The sequence below is a fragment of the Salvelinus fontinalis genome, chromosome 10, assembly GCF_029448725.1.
Source record: "Salvelinus fontinalis isolate EN_2023a chromosome 10, ASM2944872v1, whole genome shotgun sequence".
Classification (NCBI taxonomy): domain Eukaryota; kingdom Metazoa; phylum Chordata; class Actinopteri; order Salmoniformes; family Salmonidae; genus Salvelinus; species Salvelinus fontinalis.
In genome coordinates this window covers 45,986,583-46,014,209 of record NC_074674.1, presented here as the reverse complement: position 1 = coordinate 46,014,209, position 27,627 = coordinate 45,986,583, and the positions used below count along the sequence as shown (strand labels likewise).

Here is a 27,627-nt window from a genome sequence, read left to right as displayed (position 1 = left end):
GTTGAGGATCAGCGTGGCAGATGTGTTGTTGTCTACCCTTACCTCCTGACGGGGTGGCCCGTCAGGAAGTCCAGGATCCAGTTGCAGCGGGAGGTGTTTAGTCCCAGGGTCCTTAGCTTAGTGATGAGCATTGAGGGCATTATGGTGTTGAATGCTGAGCTGTAGTCAATGAATAGCATTCTCACATAGGTATTCCTTTTGTCCAGGTGTGACAGGACAGTGTGGAGTGCAATAGAGATTGCATCATCTGTGGATCTGTTGGGGCAGTATGAAAATGGGAGTGGGTCTAGGGTTTCTGGGATAATGGTGTTGTGAGCCATGACCAGCCTTTCAAAGCACTTCATGGCTACAGATGTGAGTCCTATGGGCCGGTAGTCATTTAGGCAGGTTAACTTAGTGTTCTTGGGCACAGGGACTATGTTGGTCTGCTTGAAACATGTTGGTATTACAGACTCAGACAAGGGACAGGTTGGTCTTACAGACTCAATCAGGGACAGGTTGGACATGTCAGAGAAGACACTTACCAGTTGGTCCGTGCATGCTCTGAGTACACGTCCTGGTAATCCGTCTGGCCCTGCGGCCTTGTGAATGTTGACCTGTTTCAAGGTCTTACTCACATCAGCTGCGGATAGCATGATCACACAGTCGTCCGGAACAGCTGGTGCTCTCATGCATGTTTCAGTGTTACTTGCCTCAAAGCGAGAATAGAAGTGATTTAGTTTGTCTGGTAGGCTCGTGTCACTGGGTAGTTTGCAGCTGTGCTTCCCTTTTGTAGTCTGTAATAGTTTGCAAGCCCTGTCACATCCGACGATCGTCGGAGCCGGTGTAGTACATTTTGATCTCAGTCCTGTATTGATGCTTTGCCTGTTTGATGGTTCGTCGGAGGGCATAGCGAGTGTCTGGAGTAAATCCGTCTCGTCCGACTCATTAAAGAAAAATTATTATTCCAGTTCAAGGTGAGTAATCGCTGTTCTGATGTCCAGAAGCTCTTGCAACATTATGTACAAAATAAGTTACTAACAATTTGAAAAAACAAACAAAATAGCACGGTTGGTTAAGAGCCCGTGAAACAGCAGCCATCCCCTCCGGAGACATCTATTTCATTATTAGAAAATCTCCATTGTGCTAAACATGCACACAAAGAACATTCTCATCACAACCCCACCGCCACCATGGGGAACTATGTTCACAACGTTGACATCAGCAAACCGCTCGCCCACATGACGCCATACACGCTGTCTGCCATCTGCCCGGTACAGTTGAAACTGCGATTCATCCATGAAGAGCACACTTCTCCAACGTGCCCACTGGCCATCGAAGGTGAGCATTTACCCACTGAAGTCGGTCTACGACACCAAACTGCAGTCAGGTCAAGACCCGGGTGAGGACGACGAGCACGCAGATGAGCTTCCCTGAGACGGCTTCTGATAGTTTGTGCAAACCCTCAGTTTCATCAGCTGTCTGGGTGGCTGGTCTCAGACAAACCCTCAGTTTCATCAGCTGTCTGGGTGGCTGGTCTCAGACAAACCCTCAGTTTCATCAGCTGTCTGGGTGGCTGGTCTCTGACAAACCCCCAGTTTCATCAGCTGTCTGGGTGGCTGGTCTCAGACAAACCCTCAGTTTCATCAGCTGTCTGGGTGGCTGGTCTCTGACAAACCCCCAGTTTCATCAGCTGTCTGGGTGGCTGGTCTCAGACAAACCCTCAGTTTCATCAGCTGTCTGGGTGGCTGGTCTCAGACAAACCCTCAGTTTCATCAGCTGTCTGGGTGGCTGGTCTCAGACAAACCCTCAGTTTCATCAGCTGTCCAGGTGGCTGGTCTCAGACAAACCCTCAGTTTCATCAGCTGTCCGGGTGGCTGGTCTCAGACAAACCCACAGTTTCATCAGCTGTCCAGGTGGTAGACGATCCCTCAGGTAAGGAAGCCGGATGTAGAGGTCTTGAGCTGGCGTGGTTACACGCGGTTGTGAGGCCGGTTGGACGTACTGACAAATTCTCTAAAATGATGTTGGATATTCCTTCAGTCAGCATGCCAATCGCACGCTTCTTCAAAACTTGAGACATCTGTGGCGTTGTGTTATGACAAAACTGCACATTTTAGTGGTGTTTTATTGTCCCCAGCACAAGGTGCACCTGTGCAATGATCATGCCATTTGATCAGCTTCTTGATATGCCACATCTGTCAGGTGGATTAATTATTGCTTGATTATTTTAACCCCCCCACTCTCAACTGCCCCAACCCCCCCCCCCCCCCCCCCTCTAGAACAGAACAGAATAGAAAGAGGAGTGGGAGGCCCCGGTGCACAACTGAGCCAGAGGACAAGTACATTAGTGTCTAGTTTGAGAAACAGATGCCTCAGAAGTCCTGTACTGGCAGCTTCATTAAATAGTACCCGCAAAACACCAGTCAACGTCAACAGTGAAGAGGCGACTCTGGGATGCTGGCCTTCTAGGCAGAGTTGCAAGGAAAAAGCCATATCTCAGACTGGCCAATAAAAATAAACTGGACAGAGATGGCTTTTTCTTATTCTGGTTAGAGCCAGTTTGCGCTGTTCTGTGAAGGGAGTAGTACACAGCGTTGTACGAGATCTTCAGTTTCTTGGCAATTTCTCGCATGGTATAGCCTTCATTTCTCAGAACAAGAATAGACTGACGAGTTTCAGAAGAAAGTTCTTTGTTTCTGGCCATTTTGAGCCTGTAATCGAACCCACAAATACTGATTCTCCAGATACTCAACTAGTCTAAAGAAGGTCAGTTTTATTGCTTCTATAATCAGAACAACAGTTTTCAGCTGTGCTAAAATATTGCAAAAGGGTTTTCTAAGAATCAATTATACTTTTAAAATGATAAACTTGTATTAGCTAACACAACGTGCCATTGGAACACAGGAGTGATGGTTGCTGATAATGGGCCTCTGTACGGCTATGGAGATATTCCTTTAAAAATCAGCTGTTTCCAGCTACAATAGTCATTTACAACATTAACAATGTCTACACTGTATTTCTGATCAATTTGATGTTATTTTAATGTACAGAAAATTTGCTTTTCTTTCAAAAACAAGGACATTTCTAAGTGACCTTTAACTTTTGAACGGTAGTGTGTATATATTATTCCCGACTTCCCAGTTGTCTTGAACTCACTGAAGTCAGTTTTCACAGTTCTGAGGTAAGTTGTTTTTAGTGCAGCACAAATCATGCTTCATTGACAGCATGGCCAATGTTTATCATTTTAAACGTGGAAAAGAGCCCCTTAATCCCAGATTTGGGACCACACAGACACTCCACTGAATAGCAGGCTAGTGATTGCTTTGCAATGCTTGCAGTTAGTCACTGATTCCTTCCAAACCACTCATTGTTGAATTTTGCGATTTCCAACTTGTGTAACGTTTACACCGATACGGTTTATCTATAAATTCTCTTCATTTGACAAGGATTAAAAAGGATTTGCCAGTAGATTGTCGACATGATGCATGCAGGCTAAGACTTTGACATGATCAGTCCAATCAAAGCTACTGTAGATATCACGTGATTTGTCATCATTTTGTCTGTGGCCAATGACCTTGAGCCTTCTTGGATGGGCACTTCTAATGTAACTCTATGGCAGCACCCAAGGGGATAGAACTGTCTAGCTCTACCCTTAGACTTGGCGGTGACGTAGTGTCCCCATGAGTGACCAGAACACTGAGCCAATAACGACGCAACGCTCTGTATTTGCTGCTGGCTCGCGCCACCACCAACAGGAAGCACTGAGCTGGGCTGAATCACCTGCATTTTGGAGCTGCTTTACTCAAGAAAACAAAAAAAGAGACATTGTTTGTATGCGGCTTTATTAACCCAATGATATATTTTTCTACATTGTTTGCAAACTGATATGTGACACGTATTAATGTCAAAATAACATGCAAAACAGGCAGAGCCCCACCTGCCCTGAATGACAGGTCGCCATTGCTCTATACATATTAGTGTTCATAGAATATTAGTGTAACATTTTGGTATTTGCCCATCATTGTAAATAAGAATTTGAACTTAATTGACGTGCCTGGTGAAGCAATTTTGGAAGGTTTGTTATGGGTGTAAAATGGCACTTTGATGCCGTCTGTCGGTAAATGTGAATTACTGCAACACCAGTGTAACCCGGATGTATTGCAATGTGCCGTTACAAGACGGGTTACTCGCATCCGTGACTGTCTCGTCAGTTTAGTCCCTATGCCGACAGGAGACTCTCAGATCACTCCTGAATATGTAGTCATTAGGAATATGTAACATTGATTCATAACATGTAGTTATCAAGAATAAACAACATGGATTCCCAACATTAGAATAACATGTTATCATTAGTCTCCTGACGCCGAAGACAGCCCTCCGCACCTCTCTGATTCAGAGGGGTTGAGGACACATTTCAGTTGTACAACTGTCTAGGTATCGCCCTTTCCCATTAGAATAACAGTGGCCCTAGACTCTGAGTGTCAGCTTTACCCAGGGGTGAAAGTAAGGCGGTATGGTCCGGTAGGGCGAACCAATCACAATACAACATGCTCCAAACAACTAACGGCTAGTACACCATTATGGTACAGCACTGCATGTCGGCCGCTTGAAACAATTAGCGGAATTGACTGGAAACCGGATGGTTTGTTCTCCTGATTGCGTTGTAGTTTGAGGAGAAAACGGACGTTTTGTCATGGCGGAGATGAGTGGCCGTGACCGAGGTTGGACAACAGTGGATACATCAATTCAGACTACAAGTGTACTTCTCCTAATGACAATCGCAGAACATCATTTCCATCTATACGGAGGTGTTTTGTAACAGATGTATGTTTCCATTCATCAAATTGCGGATGAACAACGCACTGTTGGGGTTTGGAAGCTGAAAGGATGGATGGATGAGCGCGGGTAGCCTACAGGAGCGCCTTTAAGTGATTGTTTGACAACCGGATGAAAACACCATGACTGGCTGTGTTTATGCCACGTTAAAAAGGGCATAGGCATCATGTCCATAAGGCTACGGGAAGCTCAGCTTTCCCTAAAGTAAAGTTAATTAAATTGCCAAAATTATACAGGCTAATTAGCTAACTCCTGTCTATACATAAATTAATAAAATCATTCAAAATAGGCTACTACACCAGAAAGCATGATTTGGCAACAGGGGATTAGCTTATTATTTTAGTGGATTGTTTCAAATCGCATGCACTACAGTCGGAAGGGCCCGCGGCTGCTGCTGCAATACCAATAGATGACTGTCGAGTTGCGACTGTCAGTGAAAAGCAGAAAATGCATATTGCAATATTTAAAGAGTACAATCCGGAAAAACTGTTTAAAAAGCAAATTGATATTGCTGTAACGATATTACAGTGAGAAGACTCCAATCTGTATTTTAGCTATCAAAATTCTTAACTTAATCTAACGAACAGTAGCCTATCTTACTGGCACCAGCAGAGAACATCCGTCATGTCCCCACCGTGAGGGCTACCCTGTAATTTTTTCCGTAAAAAATATATAAAAAATGCGTGCTTGCTCTTGGCTGACCCCTACCGATAAGAAATGACATCTACTTTCACCCCTGGCTTCACCTTAAACATCCCATCATGTATAAAACAAACCTGTTACATTATAGAATATAGAAACGAATCCCATTCTGTTAAAAGTATTCACCTTATGATGCCTGTCAACAAGGGCAATCCAAATTGTAAGTTTTCCTCCTTCAGGTCCTTTATAATAGTGAATATTTGTGACAAATGTAATTCATATTTAACTATGTTTTGTTTGTGAATGGGCTGGAGGAAGGAAAACAATCCTGTTGGATCAGGAACTGGGTCAAGTGGGCGGGGCATCAAGGCGAATAGAATACATAGATATATACTGTATAGAATAGATATATACTGTTTAGAAATGGTCCCAGGCTGGTAGACAGTAACCAGTATGTACCAGTACGCACTTTTCTTAGTTCCCTATTTCTCAAATAAGATGACGTTTGAGAAACGTTTAGGTCACCACACCTTATTAGATCTTCAACATTGCAGAACCAATTTTATTGTTGTAAACTTTATTTTCTAAAATTACAAAATTGTAAACTTAAAAAGACAAAATGGCATCGACAAAATGATTGGCACCGCAGAGCTAGTACTTGGTTGCACAGTCTATTGACCAAGATAATCGCAGACAAAACACTTCTTGTAGCAAAAACAAATATGCTTGTCGCACCTTTCCACCGTCAATTTGGGGACTCTTCGCTGGGCACTTCAGAACCTCTGTTTGGGGGGTCATTGTCCTGCTGGAAGACCCACAACTTTTAATGGAGACACAGGTTTTGGATCCTGGGTGGAACATTGGACTCCAAAAACTGTGAATCTGCTGATTTCATGTCCTACACGTGTTCCAAGACCACTAGTAGCAGAAGCAGCATTATGAAACCTCCTCCGTCTCTGATAGCAGAGAGGCTGTTGTTTAATCTGAATGTTTTGTTTTGGTTGTTGGTAAAACACCGGGAAAACCGCGCTGCTGAAGGAGACACCAGAAAGCCTGAGTTGGACTTCCCTCAACAAGACAAAACAATGAGCAGATTATCAGGGTATTTTGGAGTGTGACCAACAACAAAAAAACTCTGTTGAAGGCTGTGGGTCTTCCGGTAGGACACCGACCCTAAACACATAGAAGCACCCTGGAATGTATCAAGAAGAAACCGCTGGACTGTTCTAGAGAGGCCAGTGAAGGGTCACATCCATTACCCAGGCGGAGAGCTCCAGACAGCAGTTGGTGGAGGGCATTGAATAACTAGAACAGTTATTTTCTGAAGAGTGGGCCAAATTGCCAGTAGAATAGTGCAGCAAGCTCGTTTAACCCCAAGAAAGTTAACCCACCGTTCCTAGGCCGGCATTGAAAATAAAAATTTGTTCTTAACTGACTTGCCCTAGTTAAATAAAAGGTAAAATAAAAAATAAAATTGATGGAAGAAGAAACATTTGTCAGTTATCTTGTGCAAACAAGTACTAGCACAAAAAACAACATATATTTTGCAATGTTGACAATCCAACAACAAAAAGGTGTGGAGACCAATTTCAAATGTCAACTTAAGAGAAGAAATAGGGAATTATTTAAGAGAAGTTGCAAGGGTGCCAATATATTTGGCTGCAACTGTACATATAGAATATGGAAAGATACATAGTCCTCAGACCAACACACTGTAACAGGAAGCTATGTGTGGCTCGAGGACGGCAAGGTGAACCAGGTCATCCGCGATACAAGTCAGTATTCGACGTCCATCCATGTCTGAGGACGTCGGGAACCAGCCTGAACTTAACCCTAAATCTTAAAAATTGGAGTTAAATGCCTAAACTCAATCTTTAAAAAAAACTTTGCAATTTGACGTTTGTGAAACATGGATCAACGTCTAATTCTGACGTGAGACCGGGCTAGTAGGAGTGTGAGGCGCTTGGCTCTGTGAAAGAGGAGCAGCTCAGCTTCCCGCTGGGGTCCAACCTTCTCACCCCTCCGTAACGCTCTGCTGCACGGGACCTGGAGGGGGGGAGAGAGGAGGAGAGTTTGGTTGAGTCGGTGTGTCTGGTTAATAGCAGCCGTCTTTGTGTCAGTTAAACAATGTGAGCCATCCATTCATTCACTGTATGAATTTACTTCATTCACACGCCTGTCCACAATGAGAGGCTCTTAGTTATCTGACGTAATGACATGACACTTCACTGCCCTCTCTTGTAGCTCCAGACTGACTCCTGACTTCTCCAGGGACGAGTTCTAATTCTCTGCCCTTCTAGAAGTGTTGCTCTTTCTCCAGGAATAGGGAGGAACCTTCCTGCAGCAGGGCCTTCTTTAAAAAATAGTTTACATCTTTTCCTGATTCCGTTTAGTTTTTTCTACAAATTTTATTTTCTACGTTTTGTTTCCCAGTTCTTTTCAGGTTTTCACTCTCAAAAGCACTTTATTTTTGTAACTAGAAAAACAACTAAACTGGATGTTGTAAGTCCACAACAATGCTTAAACCACATCGAGGTCTTGGAAACATCTGGATTTGTGGGTGTAGTTAGTGTGCATGCACCAGTTTGGTTAGCAATGTTTCTGTAGCATTCATCTGATTGCAGAGTTTTGTGAGGGACCCCCCCCCCCCCAGTTTTCAAAACAAAATGGCCACTGGATTAATGAGAATAGTCATATCCGCATTCTGCCAGGTAGTCACATAGGCTACTTTGTAGTTGACGTTTCATTGAGTTTTACTATTGTAAAGTGGTTGTTCCACTGGATATCATAAGGTGAATGCACCAATTTGTAAGTCGCTCTGGATAAGAGCGTCTGCTAAATGACTTAAATGTATTTGGGGGAAAGGCTTTCCATCTACCAGAAGACGTATCATCATCATCATCATCATCATCCTCGCTAACAGCTAAGCGTTGACATTCCTGTGCCTCTAAAGAACGTTGCAGGAATATTTTTTATTTTACCTTGATTTAACGAGGCAAGTCAGTTCAGAACAAATTATTATTTTCACTGACGGCCTTGGAACAGTGGGTTCACTGTCTTGTTCAGGGAGCAGAACGACAGATTTGTACCTTGTCAGCTCGGGGGTTTGAACTTGCAACCTTTCGGTTACTAGTCCAACGCTCTAACCACTAGGATACCCTGCCGCCCCATGTCACACAGGTCAACTCTCCCATGCAGTCAGTCAGTCAGCCAGCAGGTCAACTCTCCCATGCAGTCAGTCAGTCAGCCAGCAGGTCAACTCTCCCATGCAGTCAGTCAGTCAGCCAGCAGGTCAACTCTCCCATGCAGTCAGTCAGTCAGCCAGCAGGTCAACTCTCCCATGCAGTCAGTCAGTCAGCCAGCAGGTCAACTCTCCCATGCAGTCAGTCAGTCAGCCAGCAGGTCAACTCTCCCATGCAGTCAGTCAGTCAGCCAGCAGGTCAACTCTCCCATGCAGTCAGTCAGCCAGCAGGTCAACTCTCCCATGCAGTCAGTCAGTCAGCCAGCCAGCAGGTCAACTCTCCCATGCAGTCAGTCAGTCAGCCAGCCAGCAGGTCAACTCTCCCATGCAGTCAGTCAGTCAGCCAGCCAGCAGGTCAACTCTCCCATGCAGTCAGTCAGTCAGCCAGCCAGCAGGTCAACTCTCCCATGCAGTCAGTCAGTCAGCCAGCAGGTCAACTCTCCCATGCAGTCAGTCAGTCAGCAGGTCAACTCTCCCATGCAGTCAGTCAGCCAGCAGGTCAACTCTCCCATGCAGTCAGTCAGCCATCAGGTCAACTCCCATGCAGTCAGTCAGCCAGCAGATGGCCCTGCCCAGTACCAGCAGTAGATCAGTAGTGTTAGGTGAGACAGTTAGCCAGTCATGTGGTTACCTGTCCAGTACCAGCAGTAGATCAGTAGTGTGAGGTGAGACAGTTAGCCAGTCATGTGGTTACCTGTCCAGTACCAGCAGTAGATCAGTAGTGTGAGGTGAGACAGTTAGCCAGTCATGTGGTTACCTGTCCAGTACCAGCAGTAGATCAGTAGTGTGAGGTGAGACAGTTAGCCAGTCATGTGGTTACCTGTATATTTACTCCGCGATTAGAGAGTAGTTGAAGGTTCTGCTGCAGGAGGAAAATAACAGGGTTAACACACTTCAGTCCGCTACGCCTTCACGGCCCCGGGCCGCTGCTACGCCTTCACGGCCCCGGGCCGCTGCTACGCCTTCACGGCCCCGGGCCGCTGCTACGCCTTCACGGCCCCGGGCCGCTGCTACGCCTTCACGGCCCCGGGCCGCTGCTACGCCTTCACGGCCCCGGGCCGCTGCTACGCCTTCACAGTCCCGGCTGCCCAGGGCCCAGTTATCGGCTAGGATTAAATACAAAAGAAATATAACATGCAGAACGGGAGTCCCCATTCAAGTCAATGATACATGTTCTATCCATTCTATTTCTATGTATTTCATCCTATCTGATAGGTGGAATAGATAACTGGGCCCTGGAAGCAGACAGACTCCCGGGTTTTCACTGATAAAGTCCGACTTAGTTGTTGTACCTCATTTCAGCGTACGATCAAATCTTAAAAATTTCATCAAAAATGACACTGATACAGTTCATGTTTATAAATCAAATTCCCAGTTCATAACAAAAATCCTACTGAAATTACAAAAGAAATGTCCATGTCAACGTCAGTGTTCATTAGGGATGTACATATTTCCCTTTTCAAGACAATCAAGATACATTGGCTCTGATACAGGAGCGATACGTTTTATTTTGAAACGGTTTGGTGAGAGAACGAATCGATACATTAAACATATTAATTTCCATTCTAAATTAAAAGGTGCTACGCGTAGCATGTTAGCATGTAGCAACGTAGCATTTTGAATTGTAATTTCAGAAAATATCCATAATGTATCTGCAGTAATAGTGGAATGATAGTGTTCAAATGATGAAAATGGCTGCCATGATATTAGCCTTTTATTAGTTGAGTGACAACCTATGTAATTTGCTATGTTATTGTTATCTATGGAGATGTTGAAAATGGTGTTTTACTAGAGTAAAAGTCAGCTACTGTAGACCATTCGTCTGGCTATACCTGCTGAAAATACAACCGATTCTATTTGGACTGGTCAGGTTCACCATCAGCAATAGTTTTGGCCGTTTTGCTTTAAACAATCAGTATATATGTTACAATTTTTTTTTTATAGAAATACCAGGGTAAAGTTGATCATTTCATAACGAGGACAGAAATCCCTTTTGCGAGACGCACTGCATGGCCGAAGCAAAGAAGACCACTCCGTAAAAACGTATAAACTGTAAAAAAAAAAAAATTGATTTTGAGATGGGGGTGAAATCAAAAGTTATACTAGATATTAAATTGGTTGTCATAGCGAATTCTTCAGCTCTCGCATTCTGTGAGCTCCTAGACGTGTTTCCACTTCTCAATAACAGCACTTAGTGGACCGGGGCACCTCCAGCGGGGCGGAAATGTGACTGGCCTCAGTAGAGCCTCACACACCCTCCTCCCCTAAGACACACTCCTAAAACAAGTCCAACTATCGAGCTCTGATTCCCCTCCCTGTCCTCTCCAACCGCCCCCACATCACCCTCCCTTCCAGTCCTCCCTCATCCACATACCACAAGCCCAATTTGAATCTGAGCGGGCGGGAAGGAAAGAGCAGCTGCAGGGTTTTAAGGCAGGCGACCGTTAGACAGGAGCCCCTCAGGGCCCCAGAACAGGAAACACATATGAGCCAGATTTGCTACCATAACAGGAAGGGCTCTGTCCTTCTCCCCGTCCTAACCTCTCACTACACAGTCCTCTGTCCTGCTCACCAGCCTAACCCCTCTCGTTGCCCTATATAAATACTAGTGTAAATAGTGAGTAAAACACTGTGTAACAGACGGTCTTCTGAATGAACAGTCATAATTTAAAAATGTTAAAGTATTCTCTTCACCGGTCGTCTCTCCCTATGACATCATCAAAGGCGTGGGACAGACGTTTCAGCTTCCTGAGACCGCTGGACACACTCTCCAGGTCCCGGCCAAACTTCCTGTCAATCACACACACAGGACCAATCAGAGAGCAGGACACACCAGTCAATCAGAGAGCATGGGCAATTCAGTATGCATTATTCAAGAGTGTGGATGTGTGTGTGTGTGTGTGTGTGTGTGTACAGTACCAGTCCAAAGTTTGGACACACCTACTCATTCCAGGGTTTTTCATTCTTTTTTACTATTGTCTACATTGTAGACTAATAGTTAAGACATCAAAACTATGAAATAATACATATGGAATCATGTTGTAACCAGAAAAAGTGTTAAACAAATCAAAATATAAGATTCTTCAAAGTAGCCACCCTTTGCCTTGATGCCAGCTTTACACACTCTTAGCATTCTCTCAACCAGCTTCATGAGGTAGTCACCTGGAATGCATTTAATTTAACAGGTGTGTCCTGTTAAGTTAATTTGTGGAACTTCTTTTCTTCTTAATGCGTTTGAGCCAATCAGTTGTGTTGTGACAAGGTAGGGGTGGTATACAGAAGATAGCCCTATTTGGTAAAATACCAAGTCCATATTATGGCAATAACAGCTCAAGTAAGTAAAGAGCAATGACAGTCCATCATTACTTTAAGACATGAAGGTCAGTCCATACGAAAATGTCAAGAACTGTGAAAGTTTCTTCAAGTGCAGTCGCAAAAGACATCAAGCGCTGTGATGAAACTGGCTCTCATGAGGACCGCCACAGGAAAGGAAGACCCAGAGTTACCTCTGCTGCAGAGGATACGTTCATTAGAGTTACCAGCCTCAGAATGGAAAGGAAGACCCAGAGTTACCTCTGCTGCAGAGGATACGTTCATTAGAGTTACCAGCCTCAGAATGGAATGGAAGACCCAGAGTTACCTCTGCTGCAGAGGATACGTTCATTAGAGTTACCAGCCTCAGAATGGAATGGAAGACCCAGAGTTACCTCTGCTGCAGAGGATACGTTCATTAGAGTTACCAGCCTCAGAATGGAATGGAAGACCCAGAGTTACCTCTGCTGCAGAGGATACGTTCATTAGAGTTACCAGCCTCGGAATGGAATGGAAGACCCAGAGTTACCTCTGCTGCAGAGGATACGTTCATTAGAGTTACCAGCCTCAGAATGGAATGGAAGACCCAGAGTTACCTCTGCTGCAGAGGATACGTTCATTAGAGTTACCAGCCTCGGAATGGAATGGAAGACCCAGAGTTACCTCTGCTGCAGAGGATACGATCATTAGAGTTACCAGCCTCAGAACTTGCAGCCCAAATAAATGCTTCAGAGTTCAAGTAACAGACACATCTCAACATCAACTGTTCAGAGGAGACTGCGTGAATCAGGCCTTCATGGTCGAAATGCTGCAAAGAAACCACTACTAAAGGACACCAATAAGAAGAAGAGACTTGCTTGGGCCAAGAAACATGAGCAATGGACATTAGACCGGTGGAAATCTGTCCTTTGGTCTGGAGTCCAAATTAGAGATTTGACACCAACCGCAGTGTCTTTGTGAGACGCAGAGGAGGTGAATGGATGATCTCCGCAAATGTATTTCCCACCGTGAAGCATGGAGGAGGAGGTGTGGTGGTGCTTTGCTGGTGACACTGTCAGAGATTTATTTATAATTCAAGGCACACTTAACCAGCATGGCTACCACAGCATTCTGCAGCGATACGCCATCCCATCTGGCTTGCGTTTAGTGGGACAATCATTTGTTTTTCAACAGGACAATGACCCAACACACCTCCAGGCTGTGCAATTGAGATGGTTTGGGATGAGTCGGACCGCAGAGTGAAGGAAAAGCAGCCAACAAGTGCTCAGCATGTGGGAACTCCTTTAAGACTGTTGGAAAAGCATTCCTCATGAAGCTGGTTGAGAGAATGCAAAGCATGTGCAAAGCTGTCATCAAGGCAAAGGGTGGCGACTATGAAGAATATAAAAAATATTGTGATTTGTTTAACACTTTTTCTGGTTACTACATGATTCCATATGTATTATGTCATAGTGTTGATGTCTTCACTATTATTCTACAATGTAGAAAATAGTAAAAATAAAGAAAAACCCTGGAATGAGTAGGTGTGTCCAAACGTTTGACTGGTACTGTATATGTGTATACGTATTGGGGTGTGTGTACGTGTGGGAATGTGCATGTGTGTGTGGGGGGGGGATGTATGCATGTCTCCTCACCGCCTGAGGCTCTGAGTGTTAGGAGATGCGAAGGGGCTTCGTAGTGCAGCCATCCGAACCAGCTGCCTCCTCCCTCCCACGTTCTTCACCCCCGTCACCTCAGGACTTCGCCCTGGGGTTCTCCTCCCCCCGCGGCCCGAGGCAGGGGTGCGTTTGGGCGCGGTGGCTCTGGGGGTGCGTCTGGGGGTTGTTGTGGGTATGAGTGTGGTGGAACGGACGGGGGTGCGCCTGGGTGTACGGGAGGTGACCCCTTCGTTGTTCTCTCCCCCCTCACACACCTGGCCAGGTGTCGCCACCAAACACTCCTCCTGTACCACTGCTCTGTTCCTCTGAAACCTCTGCGAAAGAGAGAGAGAAGAAGAATTTTTCTGCATGTTTTCTTTTTTTAACATAAAGATAGATTTAGAGTTGGATAAACTTGGATTTTTTTTTATCGGGCCCCAAACAGTTTCAGCTGGACTTTCACAGAATCAGAGGGAGCGCGACAGAAGAAGCTCTCTCTTGGTGAAGACTAATGTCCCCTCTAAGCTTCGCGTGGGTGTGCAGTAGCCCGAGACTGCCTATGCAGCTCCCAGGGACAGATGAAATATCAGCCCAAAAAGAGAAGCACAGATTGATTACTATGAACTTTCTAGAGTTTTCCCTGTTACGGCGGTAATTGTGATCGAATCTACGAAATATTAGCCACTTTCAATGCAACATACCGAAACAAACTATGCAAGAGATTTTGTTGTAGGCAGAACTCATCGGAGTAGGATTCTATTGCATACTCTACACAGACCGGTGCAGCATAACCAATCAGAGCTGCAGTAGGCCTATATGCAAATAGACCCTTGCCATATATGGATCTGTGCCATTCACTTTGAACTGGACTGTGTATACAACATGAGCAGTCGTGAGTAGATGCTCTTGTTTCGAGATCAAAGCGAGAGCTGCATGTAGCCACCTGTGTACATTTGTTCCTATTCGCTAGTTAGTGAGTTATTAGCCCAGTTATAGATACTTTGTAGTCAGCAATAGGGGAGTGATTACTTCCTACAAGAGCACAAAACATAACAGGTGAAGAGATTTTATTTTGTCTTAAAAAGGTGTTGTGTTTTTAGACAGGCGTGAATAAACGAAGTTAGGCAAAGGCATAATTTGTCTGTTTCTCTTTACAAAATAAAATGCATTATTATTCCCATACCATTATTAAAGTGGTTTCTTGCACCAACAACGTGTTCAGTCACCTCCTTGTCTGAAGGACAAGTGGATAAACAGGTTTAATGTCAAGTCCTGCGTGTTTTTTCTAAAGTCTCATGGAATGTAGCCCTACATTGAACACCACACATTGTCTGCTACTGTAGGCTGAATGATAGAACAGCTATTTCCATGTTAAAATGTTATGGGATGCATTTTCTCCATTGTTTCTGATGGTAGACCACTCTGATAGGCCTATATTATGATCAAATATCCACAGTAGCATACATGGACACTTAAAAAAACTGTAACTTAAAGCAGGTACAGCCTCAGGGTTCACAGTAAAACCTTGACCCCAGCTTTAGTAGTACAGAGCCTGTAGTCCCATTGGATGAAAGATTTCAGCCTGGAACTCGACATCATCTGACTTTGAAACATTATTAATATTTTTTACATTTTAGTCATTTAGCAGACGCTCTTATCCAGAGCTTAGTAGAGTGCATACATTTTATTACATTTTTACATACTGAGACAAGGATATCCCTACCGGCCAAACCCTCCCTAACTCGGACGACGCTAACCCGGACGACGCTATGCCAATTGCGCGTCGCCCCACGGACCTCCCGGTTGCGGCCGGCTGCGACAGAGCCTGGGCGCGAACCCAGAGACTCTGGTGGCGCAGCTAGCACTGCGATGCAGTGCCCTAGACCACTGCTCCACCCGGGAGGCACGAAACAAGGCAGGACAGCCAAAAGGTATTTATGAAAGAACAATACTACCCTCTTGAGAAAACAAAATATCCAATACCCTTAACTGTCTCCAAGACAAGTGCTCCTCAAACGTTTCACACCCAGTCAGTTCTCTGGCATGAGGGGAAGAGGTGCTGTTAGTATACTATTCTAGCCTATTCACTCCATCGTCGGCTGTACTTGTCTACTCAACACTGTACTCGTCTACTTACAACTGCGACCTGGCCAAGATAAAGCAAAGCAGTGCGACACAAACAACAACACAGAGTTACACAAACAAACGTAGAGTCAATAACACCATAGAAAAGTCTATGTACAGTGTGTGCAAATGTAGAAGAGTAGGGAGGTAAGGCAATAAATAGGCCTTAGAGGCGAAATAATTACAATTTAGCAAATGAACACTGGAGTGATAGATGTAGCCTAGGCCCGCTAGCTGTCTGAATCGCTGTGTCTCCAGTCCGCCGAGCTACTCACTGGACCCCTACGATCACTCGGCTAGGCATGCCTCTCCCTAATGTCAATATGCCTTGTCCATTGCTGTTATAGGTTAGTAATTATTGCCTTATTTCCCTGTAGAGCCTCTAGCCCTGCTCAATACGCCTTAGCCAACCCTTTCAGTTCCACCTCCCACACATGCGGTGACATCACCTGGTTTCAGTGATGTTTCTAGAGATAATATCTCTCATCATCACTCAATACCTAGGTTTATCCACCACTGTACTCACATCCTACCATACCTTTGTCTGTACATTATGCCTTGAACCTATTCTACTGTGGGCCAGAAACCTGCTCCTTTTACTCTCTGTTCTGACCGTACTAGACAACCAGTTCTTATAGTCTTCGGCCGTACCCTTATCCTAAGCCTGATTTCGATGGCGGGAACGAGGATGTATGGCTCCCGTCAGGCTGTAGTCTTTACAAAGCCAGGGAAAATGAGTTAACCTAGATATGCTACAATGTCCTGGCAGATAGGAACATCGTTGAGACTAGTCCAATGGCTCTATTGAACAAGGACAGACATATCTACTAGTGCGATTGTGCAATCGGCGAATCACAAAAGCCACCATAATTTCTATAAAACATGTCTATTCATTTTTAGATCAGACAGCAGGCTCGATCAACCAATGACGTCTCCTGGTGCAAAAATAGTGAATAATTGTGTCAATCACCTCCTCATAATGTCTGAAACACCCCCTCACAATTATGTAGGGAGAAACCCTAGCTGTAAAGTTTCCCTTTAATATTAACAGAATTAAGCATTTCCACAAATGTAGGCTACATTGACTCGAACACGAGTGGAGAAAAATAATTTCTTTCAGCGTCTTGAGAGAATACGAATGTGCAGTCCGCACCTCTACAGACGGTATCCATCTTTTATCGGCCGATAGTAGCCTATTTCAACCACGTAAAATACGCATCCGAGCCAAACTGAAATCTTATCAGAAGCACGTTGGGTCATTTTCACCAGCTTTCTAATTTCCTTACAACTGGTCAAAAATGACTTCATTTGGAAGTTTGGCACAGAAATTGGTCAAATATTGCATTTTCTGGCCTCCCGGGTGGCGCAGTGGTCTAGGGCACTGCATCGCAGTGCTAGCTGCGCCACCAGAGTCTCTGGGTTCGCGCCCAGGCTCTGTCGCAGCCGGCCGCGACCGGGAGGTCCGTGGGGCGACGCACAATTGGGCTAGCGTCGTCCGGGTTAGGGAGGGTTTGGCCGGCAGGGATATCCTTGTCTCATCGCGCTCCAGCGACTCCTGTGGCGGGCCGGGCGCAGTGCGCGCTAACCAAGGGGGCCAGGTACACGGTGTTTCCTCCGACACATTGGTGCGGCTGGCTTCCGGGTTGGAGGCGCGCTGTGTTAAGAAGCAGTGTGGCTTGGTTGGGTTGTGCTTCGGAGGACGCGTGGCTTTCGACCTTCGTCTCTCCCGAGCCCGTACGGGAGTTGTAGCGATGAGACAAGATAGTAATTACTAGCGATTGGATACCACGAAAATTGTGGAGAAAAGGGGATAAAAAAAATAAAAATATTGCATTTTCTCCCCGGTCCCTAAACATCCTCTAAAGAAGCAGAGATGACAGAACTTTTACCGACGTCAACTAGAAGCACTCATTCTATTGATTTATAAAACTCTGGTGAGCAAGGGTTTATGGAGATTTCTAGGGCAAATATTTAATGACTGAAGAGAAACTGCATGTATCTGATTAGGAGACAAGTGGACTAACAAAAGTCAAGTAAAATGTCAGAAATTATAAGCAGAAACGTATCTAAAAATCAGGCAACAAAACAAAAACAAATAATCCTGCACTCCCTGTCCAAACACCATTCCCCCGGTTCTGACTGTAGCCTACAGAGCATTTTCTATAGAGGTTGGAGTCAGATTTGTACTTTATCACATATAGGGCAGGTGGTTACGGTTATTAGCATTTGCGGTGCAGGTTAATGAAAAAGCAGAGGCATCACTACGGTCTCCTACCTGGTACACTCCCCCGATGTGGCTGCGTGCGCTGCGTGTGAGCTGGCAGACGGCGCTGGTCTTCTGATTGGCCTGCAGACTCTCCCAGGTGGGGTCAGGGATCAGTTCAGGGTCTGGTAGAGAGTTGGTCTGGAGGAACAATGGACCACTTTATTGGAACAGGACGATGGGGTCGTTACCTTGACGATGGGGTCGTTATCGAACAGGACGATGGGGTCGTTATCGAACAGGACGATGGGGTCGTTATCGAACAGGACGATGGGGTCGTTACCTTGACGATGGGGCCGTTATCGAACAGGACGATGGGGTCATTATCTTAGCGGCCCGACAGACAGACACGGTGTATAAAACATGAAGAACACCTGCTCTTTCCATGACAAACACTGACCAGGTGAAAACTATGATCCCTTATTGATGTCACTTGTTAAATACACTTCAAAAATCTGTGTAGATGAAGGGGAGGAGACGGGGTCAAAGAAGGATTTTTTATAAAAGCCTTGAGCAATGGATTGTGTATGTGTTTCATTCAGAGGCTGAATGGGCAAGACAAAAGACTTCAGTGCCTTTGAACGGGGGTATGGTAGTAGGTGTCAGGCGCACCGGTTTGTGTCAAGAACTGCAACGCTGCTGGGTTTTTCACACAAACAGTTTTCTGTGTGAATCAGGAACGGTCCACTACCCAAAACACATCCAGCCAATTTGACACAACTGTGGGAAGCATTGGAGTCAACATGGGACCAGCGTCCCTGTGGAGTCAACATGGGGCCAGCGTCCCTGTGGAGTCGACATGGGGCCAGCGTCCCTGTGGAGTCGACATGGGGCCAGCGTCCCTGTGGAGTCGACATGGGGCCAGCGTCCCTGTGGAGTCGACATGGGGCCAGCGTCCCTGTGGAGTCGACATGGGGCCAGCGTCCCTGTGGAGTCGACATGGGGCCAGCGTCCCTGTGGAGTCGACATGGGGCCAGCGTCCCTGTGGAGTCGACATGGGGCCAGCGTCCCTGTGGAGTCGACATGGGGCCAGCGTCCCTGTGGAGTCAACATGGGGCCAGCGTCCCTGTGGAGTCAACATGGGGCCAGCGTCCCTGTGGAGTCAACATGGGGCCGGCGTCCCCGTGGAGTCAACATGGGGCCGGCGTCCCCGTGGAGTCAACATGGGGCCAGCGTCCCCGTGGAGTTAACATGGACCAGCATCCCTGTGGAACGCTTTAGAGTCCATGACAAACTGAGGATGTTCTGAGGGAAACTCAATATTAGGAAGGTGTTCTTAATGTTTTGTAAACTCAGTGTACACATCGAGAGACTCTGGACAGAGAGCAGTTGTAGGGGTTAGTTGCTTTGCTTAAGGGCCCGATGGCAAGAGATGCTCTCTAGGATGAGGTCTTTCTGTGTATCGCAAATTACCCTGGTCAAAAGTAGTCAACTAAATAGGGATCCATTGGGGACGTGTGCAGCTTGATTCAGCCTCTTACCTGTACGGAGCTCAGCCTCTTCTTTAACCTCTATGCTACTTGCCACCCCATGCGGTGTGTCTGTTCCTACCTGTACAGAGCTCAGCGGCAGCCTCTTCCTCAGAGACATGCGGAGGGAGTTGAGAGAGGAGGAGGAGCGTAGCTTCCTGAAGCGGTCAGGGGCCACAGGGGAGCTGGACTCGCCCCCGTCGGACTCCTCCAGAACGCTGTGAGCCCTCCACACCGCCACGCCACTCATCACCGACGACGACATGCTGAAGCTGGCCAATCGGGGAGGAAAGAGGAAGAGATCAGGGTTGTATTCAGCAGTACACACACACCATAGTAGAGCGCTTCAGATAGAAATGTAGAACAAAACAACTCGCGTCAAAATGTAAAAGATAAACACGTAATAAAACTGGTGCCCGTCTTTCCATGGTGGGATGAAGTCCCGCACAATAGATGGCCGAGGTCACTTAACACGTCTGGGGGGGAAAAACCCCGGTGGTTTTGGAGTGAACTCTAAAGCACCGCGGAACAAAGTCCTATTTACAAGAAGAACTATCTAGCGAAGCGTTTGAGGAACTTCCCGCTGAAGACTATGCGTGATGACGCTGTCTGGTCTGTGTTCGTAAAAGCGAACGCTTGAGCATCTCGGATGGTATTTTAGAGTCTCAAATGGTACGAGCGCGACGTCAAAACTATGAAATAACACATATGGAATCATGTAGTAACCAAAAAAAAGAGAAAAAAAAGTGTTAAACAAATCAAAATATATTTTTGATTCTTCAAAGTGGCCACCCTTTGCCTTAATGACAGCTCTCCACCCGGCACAGCCAGAAGAGGACTGGCCACCCCTCATAGCCTGGTTCCTCTCTAGGTTTCTTCCTAGGTTTTGGCCTTTCTAGAGAGTTTTTCCTAGCCACCGTGCTTCTACACCTGCATTGCTTACTGTTTGGGGTTTTAGGCTGGGTTTCTGTACAGCACTTCGAGATATTAGCTGATGTACGAAGGGCTATATAAAACAAACTTGATTGATTGCACACAAGAAGGGAAGTTTTATTGCTTCTTTAAATCAGGACAACAGTTTTCAGCTGTGCTAACATAATTGCAAAAGGGTTTTCTAATGATCAATTAGCCTTTTAAAATGATAAACTTGGATTAGCTAACACAACGTGCCATTGGAACACAGGAGTGATGGTTGCTGATAATGGGCCTCTGTACGTCTATGTAGATATTCCATTAAAAATCAGCCGTTTCCAGCTACAATAGTCGTCTACAACATTAACAATGTCTACACTGTATTTCTGATCAGTTTTATGTTATTTTGCCTCCCGGGTGGCGCAGTGGTCTAGAGCACTGCATTGCAGTGCTAGCTGCGCCACCAGAGTCTCTGGGTTCACGCCCAGGCTCTGTCGCAGCCGGCCGCGACCGGGGGGTCCGTGGGGCGACGCAGAATTGGCATAGCGTCGTCCGGGTTAGGGAGGGTTTGGCCGGTAGGGATATCCTTGTCTCATCGCGCTCCAGCGACTCCTGTGGCGGGCCGGGCGCAGTGCGCGCTAACCAAGGGGGCCAGGTACACGGTGTTTCCTCCGACACATTGGTGCGGCTGGCTTCCGGGTTGGAGGCGCGCTGTGTTAAGAAGCAGTACGGCTGGTTGGGTTGTGCTTCGGAGGACGCATGGCTTTCGACCTTCGTCTCTCCCGAGCCCGTACGGGAGTTGTAGCGATGAGACAAGATAGTAATTACTAGCGATTGGGTACCACGAAAATTGGGGAGAAAATGGGATAAAAATTATTGTAATTTTTTTTTATTTTTTTAAATCAGCCGTTTCCAGCTACAATAGTCATTTACAACATTAACAATGTCTACACTGTATTTCTGATCAATTTGATGTTATTTTGACAAAAAAATAGCATTTCTTTCCAAACTTGGCCATTTCTAAGTGACCCCAAACTTTTGAACGGTAGTGTATATATTTATTTTATGGCACACGAGACACCTGTCTGATTTGCGCCTGTTTCTGGACAGGAGAGAGGAGGCCGCAGTGATGACAGTCCAGTAATATATGGGGACTGTGGCTCAAGGCACATCTCTCTCCAGAATGTGTCCTCTCCCGCCATTTCGTGGATATTCATATTGTTTCATAACTTCTTTGTGTGCATGGGGTGGCAGGTAGACTAGTGGTTAGAGTGGAGGGGAGGCAGGTAGACTAGTGGTTAGAGTGGAGGGGTGGCAGGTAGCCTAGTGGTTAGAGTGGAGGGGTGGCAGGTAGCCTAGTGGTTAGAGTGGAGGGGTGGCAGGTAGCCTAGTGGTTAGAGTGGAGGGGTGGCAGGTAGCCTAGTGGTTAGAGTGGAGGGGAGGCAGGTAGCCTAGTGGTTAGAGTGGAGGGGTGGCAGGTAGCCTAGTGGTTAGAGTGGAGGGGTGGCAGGTAGACTAGTGGTTAGAGTGGAGGGGTGGCAGGTAGACTAGTGGTTAGAGTGGAGGGGCGGCAGGTAGACTAGTGGTTAGAGTGGAGGGGAGGCAGGTATCCTAGTGGTTAGAGTGGAGGGTGGCAGGTAGCCTAGTGGTTAGAGTGGAGGGGTGGCAGGTAGCCTAGTGGTTAGAGTGGAGGGGAGGAAGGTAGCCTAGTGGTTAGAGTGGAGGGGCGGCAGGTAGACTAGTGGTTAGAGTGGAGGGGCGGCAGGTAGACTAGTGGTTAGAGTGGAGTGGCGGCAGGTAGACTAGTGGTTAGAGTGGAGGGGCGGCAGGTAGCCTAGTGGTTAGAGTGGAGGGGTGGCAGGTAGACTAGTGGTTAGAGTGGAGGGGTGGCAGGTAGCCTAGTGGTTAGAGTGGAGGGGAGGCAGGTAGCCTAGTGGTTAGAGTGGAGGGGCGGCAGGTAGACTAGTGGTTAGAGTGGAGGGGAGGCAGGTAGACTAGTGGTTAGAGTGGAGGGGAGGCAGGTATCCTAGTGGTTAGAGTGGAGGGGTGGCAGGTAGCCTAGTGGTTAGAGTGGAGGGGCGGCAGGTAGACTAGTGGTTAGAGTGGAGGGGCGGCAGGCAGCCTAGTGGTTAGAGTGGAGGGGTGGCAGGTAGCCTAGTGGTTAGAGTGGAGGGGTGGCAGGTAGCCTAGTGGTTAGAGTGGAGGGGTGGCAGGTAGACTAGTGGTTAGAGTGGAGGGGCGGCATGTAGCCTAGTGGTTAGAGAGGAGGGGAGGCATGTAGCCTAGTGGTTAGAGTGGAGGGGCGGCAGGTAACCTAGTGGTTAGAGTGGAGGGGTGGCAGGTAGACTAGTGGTTAGAGTGGAGGGGAGGCAGGTAGACTAGTGGTTAGAGTGGAGGGGCGGCAGGTAGCCTAGTGGTTAGAGTGGAGGGGCGGCAGGTAGCCTAGTGGTTAGAGTGGAGGCAGGTAGACTAGTGGTTAGAGCAGGTAGCCTAGTGGTTAGAGCAGGTAGCCTAGTGGTTAGAGTGGAGGGGTGGCAGGTAGCCTAGTGGTTAGAGTGGAGGGGTGGCAGGTAGCCTAGTGGTTAGAGTGGAGGGGCGGCATGTAGCCTAGTGGTTAGAGTGGAGGGGTGGCAGGTAGACTAGTGGTTAGAGTGGAGGGGCGGCATGTAGCCTAGTGGTTAGAGAGGAGGGGAGGCATGTAGCCTAGTGGTTAGAGTGGAGGGGCGGCAGGTAGCCTAGTGGTTAGAGTGGAGGGGTGGCAGGTAGACTAGTGGTTAGAGTGGAGGGGAGGCAGGTAGACTTGTGGTTAGAGTGGAGGGGCGGCAGGTAGCCTAGTGGTTAGAGTGGAGGGGTGGCAGGTAGCCTAGTGGTTAGAGTGGAGGCAGGTAGACTAGTGGTTAGAGCAGGTAGCCTAGTGGTTAGAGTGGAGGGGTGGCAGGTAGACTAGTGGTTAGAGTGGAGGGGCGGCAGGTAGCCTAGTGGTTAGAGTGGAGGGGTGGCAGGTAGACTAGTGGTTAGAGTGGAGGGGTGGCAGGTAGCCTAGTGGTTAGAGTGGAGGGGTGGCAGGTAGCCTAGTGGTTAGAGTGGAGGGGAGGCAGGTAGCCTAGTGGTTAGAGTGGAGGGGAGGCAGGTAGCCTAGTGGTTAGAGTGGAGGGGCGGCAGGTAGACTAGTGGTTAGAGTGGAGGGGCGGCAGGTAGACTAGTGGTTAGAGTGGAGGGGAGGCAGGTAGCCTAGTGGTTAGAGTGGAGGGGCGGCAGGTAGACTAGTGGTTAGAGTGGAGGGGAGGCAGGTAGCCTAGTGGTTAGAGTGGAGGGGCGGCAGGTAGACTAGTGGTTAGAGTGGAGGTGCAGCAGGTAGCCTAGTGGTTAGAGTGGAGGGGAGGCAGGTAGACTAGTGGTTAGAGTGGAGGGGCGGCAGGTAGCCTAGTGGTTAGAGTGGAGGGGCGGCAGGTAGACTAGTGGTTAGAGTGGAGGGGCGGCAGGTAGCCTAGTGGTTAGAGTGGAGGGGCGGCAGGTAGCCTAGTGGTTAGAGTGGAGGGGAGGCAGGTAGCCTAGTGGTTAGAGTGGAGGGGCGGCAGGTAGACTAGTGGTTAGAGTGGAGGGGAGGCAGGTAGCCTAGTGGTTAGAGTGGAGGGGAGGCAGGTAGCCTAGTGGTTAGAGTGGAGGGGAGGCAGGTAGCCTAGTGGTTAGAGTGGAGGGGAGGCAGGTAGCCTAGTGGTTAGAGTGGAGGGGCGGCAGGTAGACTAGTGGTTAGAGTGGAGGGGCGGCAGGTAGCCTAGTGGTTAGAGTGGAGGGGCGGCAGGTAGCCTAGTGGTTAGAGTGGAGGGGAGGCAGGTAACTACTGAGAAACAAGCTGAAGATCTCATACAATGCTGTGTACCATTGGAAATGTGTTTGGCAGAACTCATAACCCAGGCTACACTTCTGAGAAACAAACTCGTTCATTTCACTCCATTTATGAGTTGTCAATTTATTGGTCGTCTTTTGTTTGAAATGCTCCTGTCAGTGTTGAGTAAGGACGCAAATAGAAGTAAGACTAGGCTATCTGGCTTGAGCGCAAACATAGACCTATAAAATGTGTCCATTTGGGGATGGCTGATAGTATTTCTGATTGTCTTAACTCACCACCACTAATGAGTTGTGGAGTTTCTCAACGTCCTTGTTTCCTTCACCTGAAACTGCGAGTAAACAAAGTCTGTTTTTAGGATCAATTGAGAAGTTCCTCAAAGTATTTGAACAATATTTCCAGCTCTCTCTCCCTTTTCGATAACCACTCAGCATTAAGGGAAGAAATGTAATGCTCTGATCCAGTGGAAACGTCATAGAATACCTGATTACTTCTTATCCTTTTGCACAAATAGCCTACAGCTGTGTCTGTCCCAAGCTCACTGGCATGGGAAACTGAGGGTCCAGAATATTTGATACAATGGTTCAAGTTCGTTGCATACAGGCCATGCATAGCCAATGTGATTTATAGGATATTTATTTTCATCCGGGTATTTTCTACCTGCAGGCTGCAATGTTATGCGTTGGCTTTATGTCGGCCATTTTTACATAGTTGGAAATGGCAATGAAAGTTACTTTTAGTTTTGAATAATTGTCATTTAGATAGAATTTAGATTAACCATAGACAAAGACTATTATAAATTAAAATGAAACTGTTCCACGAAAATGTGCATATGAAAGTCGTAACTGGCACGCAGATTGGTGGAAATAGTAAGATACATTTTCCAAATGAAAAAGTTTGCCGACCCCTTGGAGTAGCCTATTACCGACAACACCTATAACACCAGGAGCATAAAGCCAGAATCTGCGAAGCTGCAGCAAGAGGGTCGGGAACAGGTTCTGTGATCTCTGGCTCCCTCGAGTCATTTGTGTGTCTTAATTATTTAATCAAACAGCGTGCTTAAAGCGTCAGACCAGCTCAGTACATATAGCCTAGTTGATTTTATTATAGACACACCCTGTGTTTAATATGGAAAACTACACGTTTTAAAATTGAACAATTGATTGAAATTGGTCGTAAACACTACTACTCTTGGTCGACCAAGACTCACCGCCAGGTTATGCCCCCACCCCCCCACTTACTTCTAAAAACCAAAGTGCACCCCTGCTAAACTCAGTCACTACTCGCGAACTTTGCTGGTGTTTCTGAATAATAAACAACGCCATGCTGGTGGGTGGTACCATTCAAATAAAACCCAGCCCTGAAACGAAACTTTGGCAAAAAAAATATTTCCAAATCCACTTTTTTTCCAGCCGAAAGAGGACGAGCAGAGCTTATGAATGTTGCACAATGATGTAAGTCCATATGTAATCGTTCAAGTCAAAGTATAATATATTTGGACTTGAAGTGTTAACCGAACTGCCCGCTTCTTGCCAATGAGGGGGGGTCGATTAATCTCGTCCGGGTGCACACGTGGGCGTGTTTTGCACCAGGTAAACGTTGATGACATTGGTTTGGGAATTTGGCTGACTTTGCCCGGTTCAACGCCCACAGTGATGTCGGCTCGAAACAAAGTGATGTAGGAGCATGTGGAGTAATGAGTAGGATTCTGTGTTTTCATATGCAAAAGTGATTGCTTTTGAGCACAATCTGCATCCCCAAATGAAAACGAGGTAGAAAATTTAAACATTTAATGGAAAATATATATATTTTTTTGTTGTTGAACGATGCACCATGCTGCCTTGTTGACAAAATGACTGAGCGGCACAGATTACTGTAATATTTCAGTAAGTAGCTTTTCCCTCCCCGCTTTCGCCCGATGAAGTAACGAGGCCGCGGCTCAGCATAATCGAATCATCCCACTGACGTATCTTTTCTGGTGTGGAAGTTTAAACCATGAACATTTTGAAAAAGGGTATGTAAAGACTACAAAGTTGCCTGCCATAATGTCAGATCGTGACGTGTGAATTTAAAGACATTTGTACCTGACCAAATTACTGTCCTGCAAAAAAAAATCTTTTGGAACGCACTGCAAAAATATGTGAACCAGAAAAAGACTCTCCTCACTACCTTTGTTCCTGCAGTGAGGAATTACAAACCGCAAATAATGTTTTTATAACGTTGTGCCGATAATCGTTGTCTGGAGCCCAAAACACAGTAGTAGCCGTAAGCAACCCAAATAAACGGCTCTTTCACCGATGCGATTCGGTTACCGAAATACGCCCCAAAAAGAGCCGTTCGTTCGCAAACGAACCATCAGTAGTATCTGCTGGAGCCATACCGTATTTAAGCGTTTTGTCTCTGAAAGGAGTCAACTCAGGCTTGCTTTGTTTACAATTCGCCATGCGGTTCACAGCCGCCCGGTTATGCTGCCTTTGTCGGTTTGCCCCAACAATATATTCCAGTACCCAGTTAGCTAACGTTACCTACTCTAGTCATTTCACATGCTAGTTAACATCCCAATAACCATATCAACAAAATGTAGCTATCCTACGTTAACTAGCTAGATACTTTGTTCTACTTTTGAATTCGCTAACCTTGTTCTTAACTGACTTGCCTAGTTAAATAAAGGTTAAATACAAAATGTACCATAAGAAAAAAACTAGCAGCTTCGGATTAGCTAGTTATCAAGCAGACAAAGTTAACATTATTAGTTAGCTATTCGAATGCATGCTTTTAGCTAAATCGTCCATTGAAAGAGGTGAATAGGTTAGCTTTATTAAACTCATTTATTATACACAATGAAGTACTTTATATTCGATAATATCTACCTTGTAAAGTTGGTTGTTCCCTCTGTCTCTCCTGAAGAAAGCTCTAACTGTAGTAGTCAACGGGAACTTAGTCTTTATGTGTTTGAATTTGGCGGTGGACCGCGACCACTCCCCAACTAGGACCGGCAGACCCTCAGGGCTATCTGATTGGTCGACGCTGTCCCAAGTGTTCCAAACTTCCCCAAATTCATTTACATTTCGGTTCCTAGCTCCTTAGTTTAGTTCCTACGCTACTGCTATCTGCTGTATTTGAAAAGACTGGTGGATAATGTGACTTTACCACAGTGATGGCTGGCTCGGACGGAATCTCTACCATTCTGCTTTTGCCTATCCAGTCCTTTTATGCCTGTGAATAACTTTTGGGATACAAGTTCAAACTTGTGGCTGTGGATTTGGAATCCAAAACCCTGTTCGTTCCCACAAGTGCACTGATTCCGTGTGCGCTCCAGCGGACACGGACAATAGGATAGTTGTAGTAGGCCCGGCCTGTGC

At 46.5% G+C, this 27,627-nt stretch overlaps 1 protein-coding gene across 3 annotated transcripts; it reads right to left on the bottom strand.

The window, feature by feature from the left end:
- Nucleotides 1–3,807: 3,807 nt before the first annotated feature.
- On the bottom strand, nucleotides 3,808–27,242 carry LOC129864200 (uncharacterized). 3 transcript variants are annotated; one of them, XM_055936896.1, is made up of 7 exons: nucleotides 27,136–27,233; nucleotides 24,544–24,596; nucleotides 19,589–19,778; nucleotides 18,050–18,178; nucleotides 13,648–13,985; nucleotides 11,396–11,491; nucleotides 3,808–7,506 (listed from the first exon to the last, which is right to left on the bottom strand). In XM_055936896.1, the coding sequence occupies exons 3-7, from the start codon at nucleotides 19,769–19,771 to the stop codon at nucleotides 7,404–7,406; spliced, it is 849 nt and encodes a 282-aa protein (XP_055792871.1). In that variant the 5' UTR covers nucleotides 19,772–19,778; nucleotides 24,544–24,596; nucleotides 27,136–27,233; the 3' UTR covers nucleotides 3,808–7,403. The 3 variants fall into 3 exon arrangements, with proteins under 3 accessions (XP_055792871.1, XP_055792870.1, XP_055792873.1); XM_055936898.1 differs by lacking the exon at nucleotides 24,544–24,596 and adding an exon at nucleotides 9,522–9,563 and having other exon boundaries at nucleotides 7,419–7,506; nucleotides 27,136–27,242; XM_055936895.1 differs by lacking the exon at nucleotides 24,544–24,596 and having other exon boundaries at nucleotides 27,136–27,242.
- Between the last annotated feature and the right edge of the window lie 385 nt (nucleotides 27,243–27,627).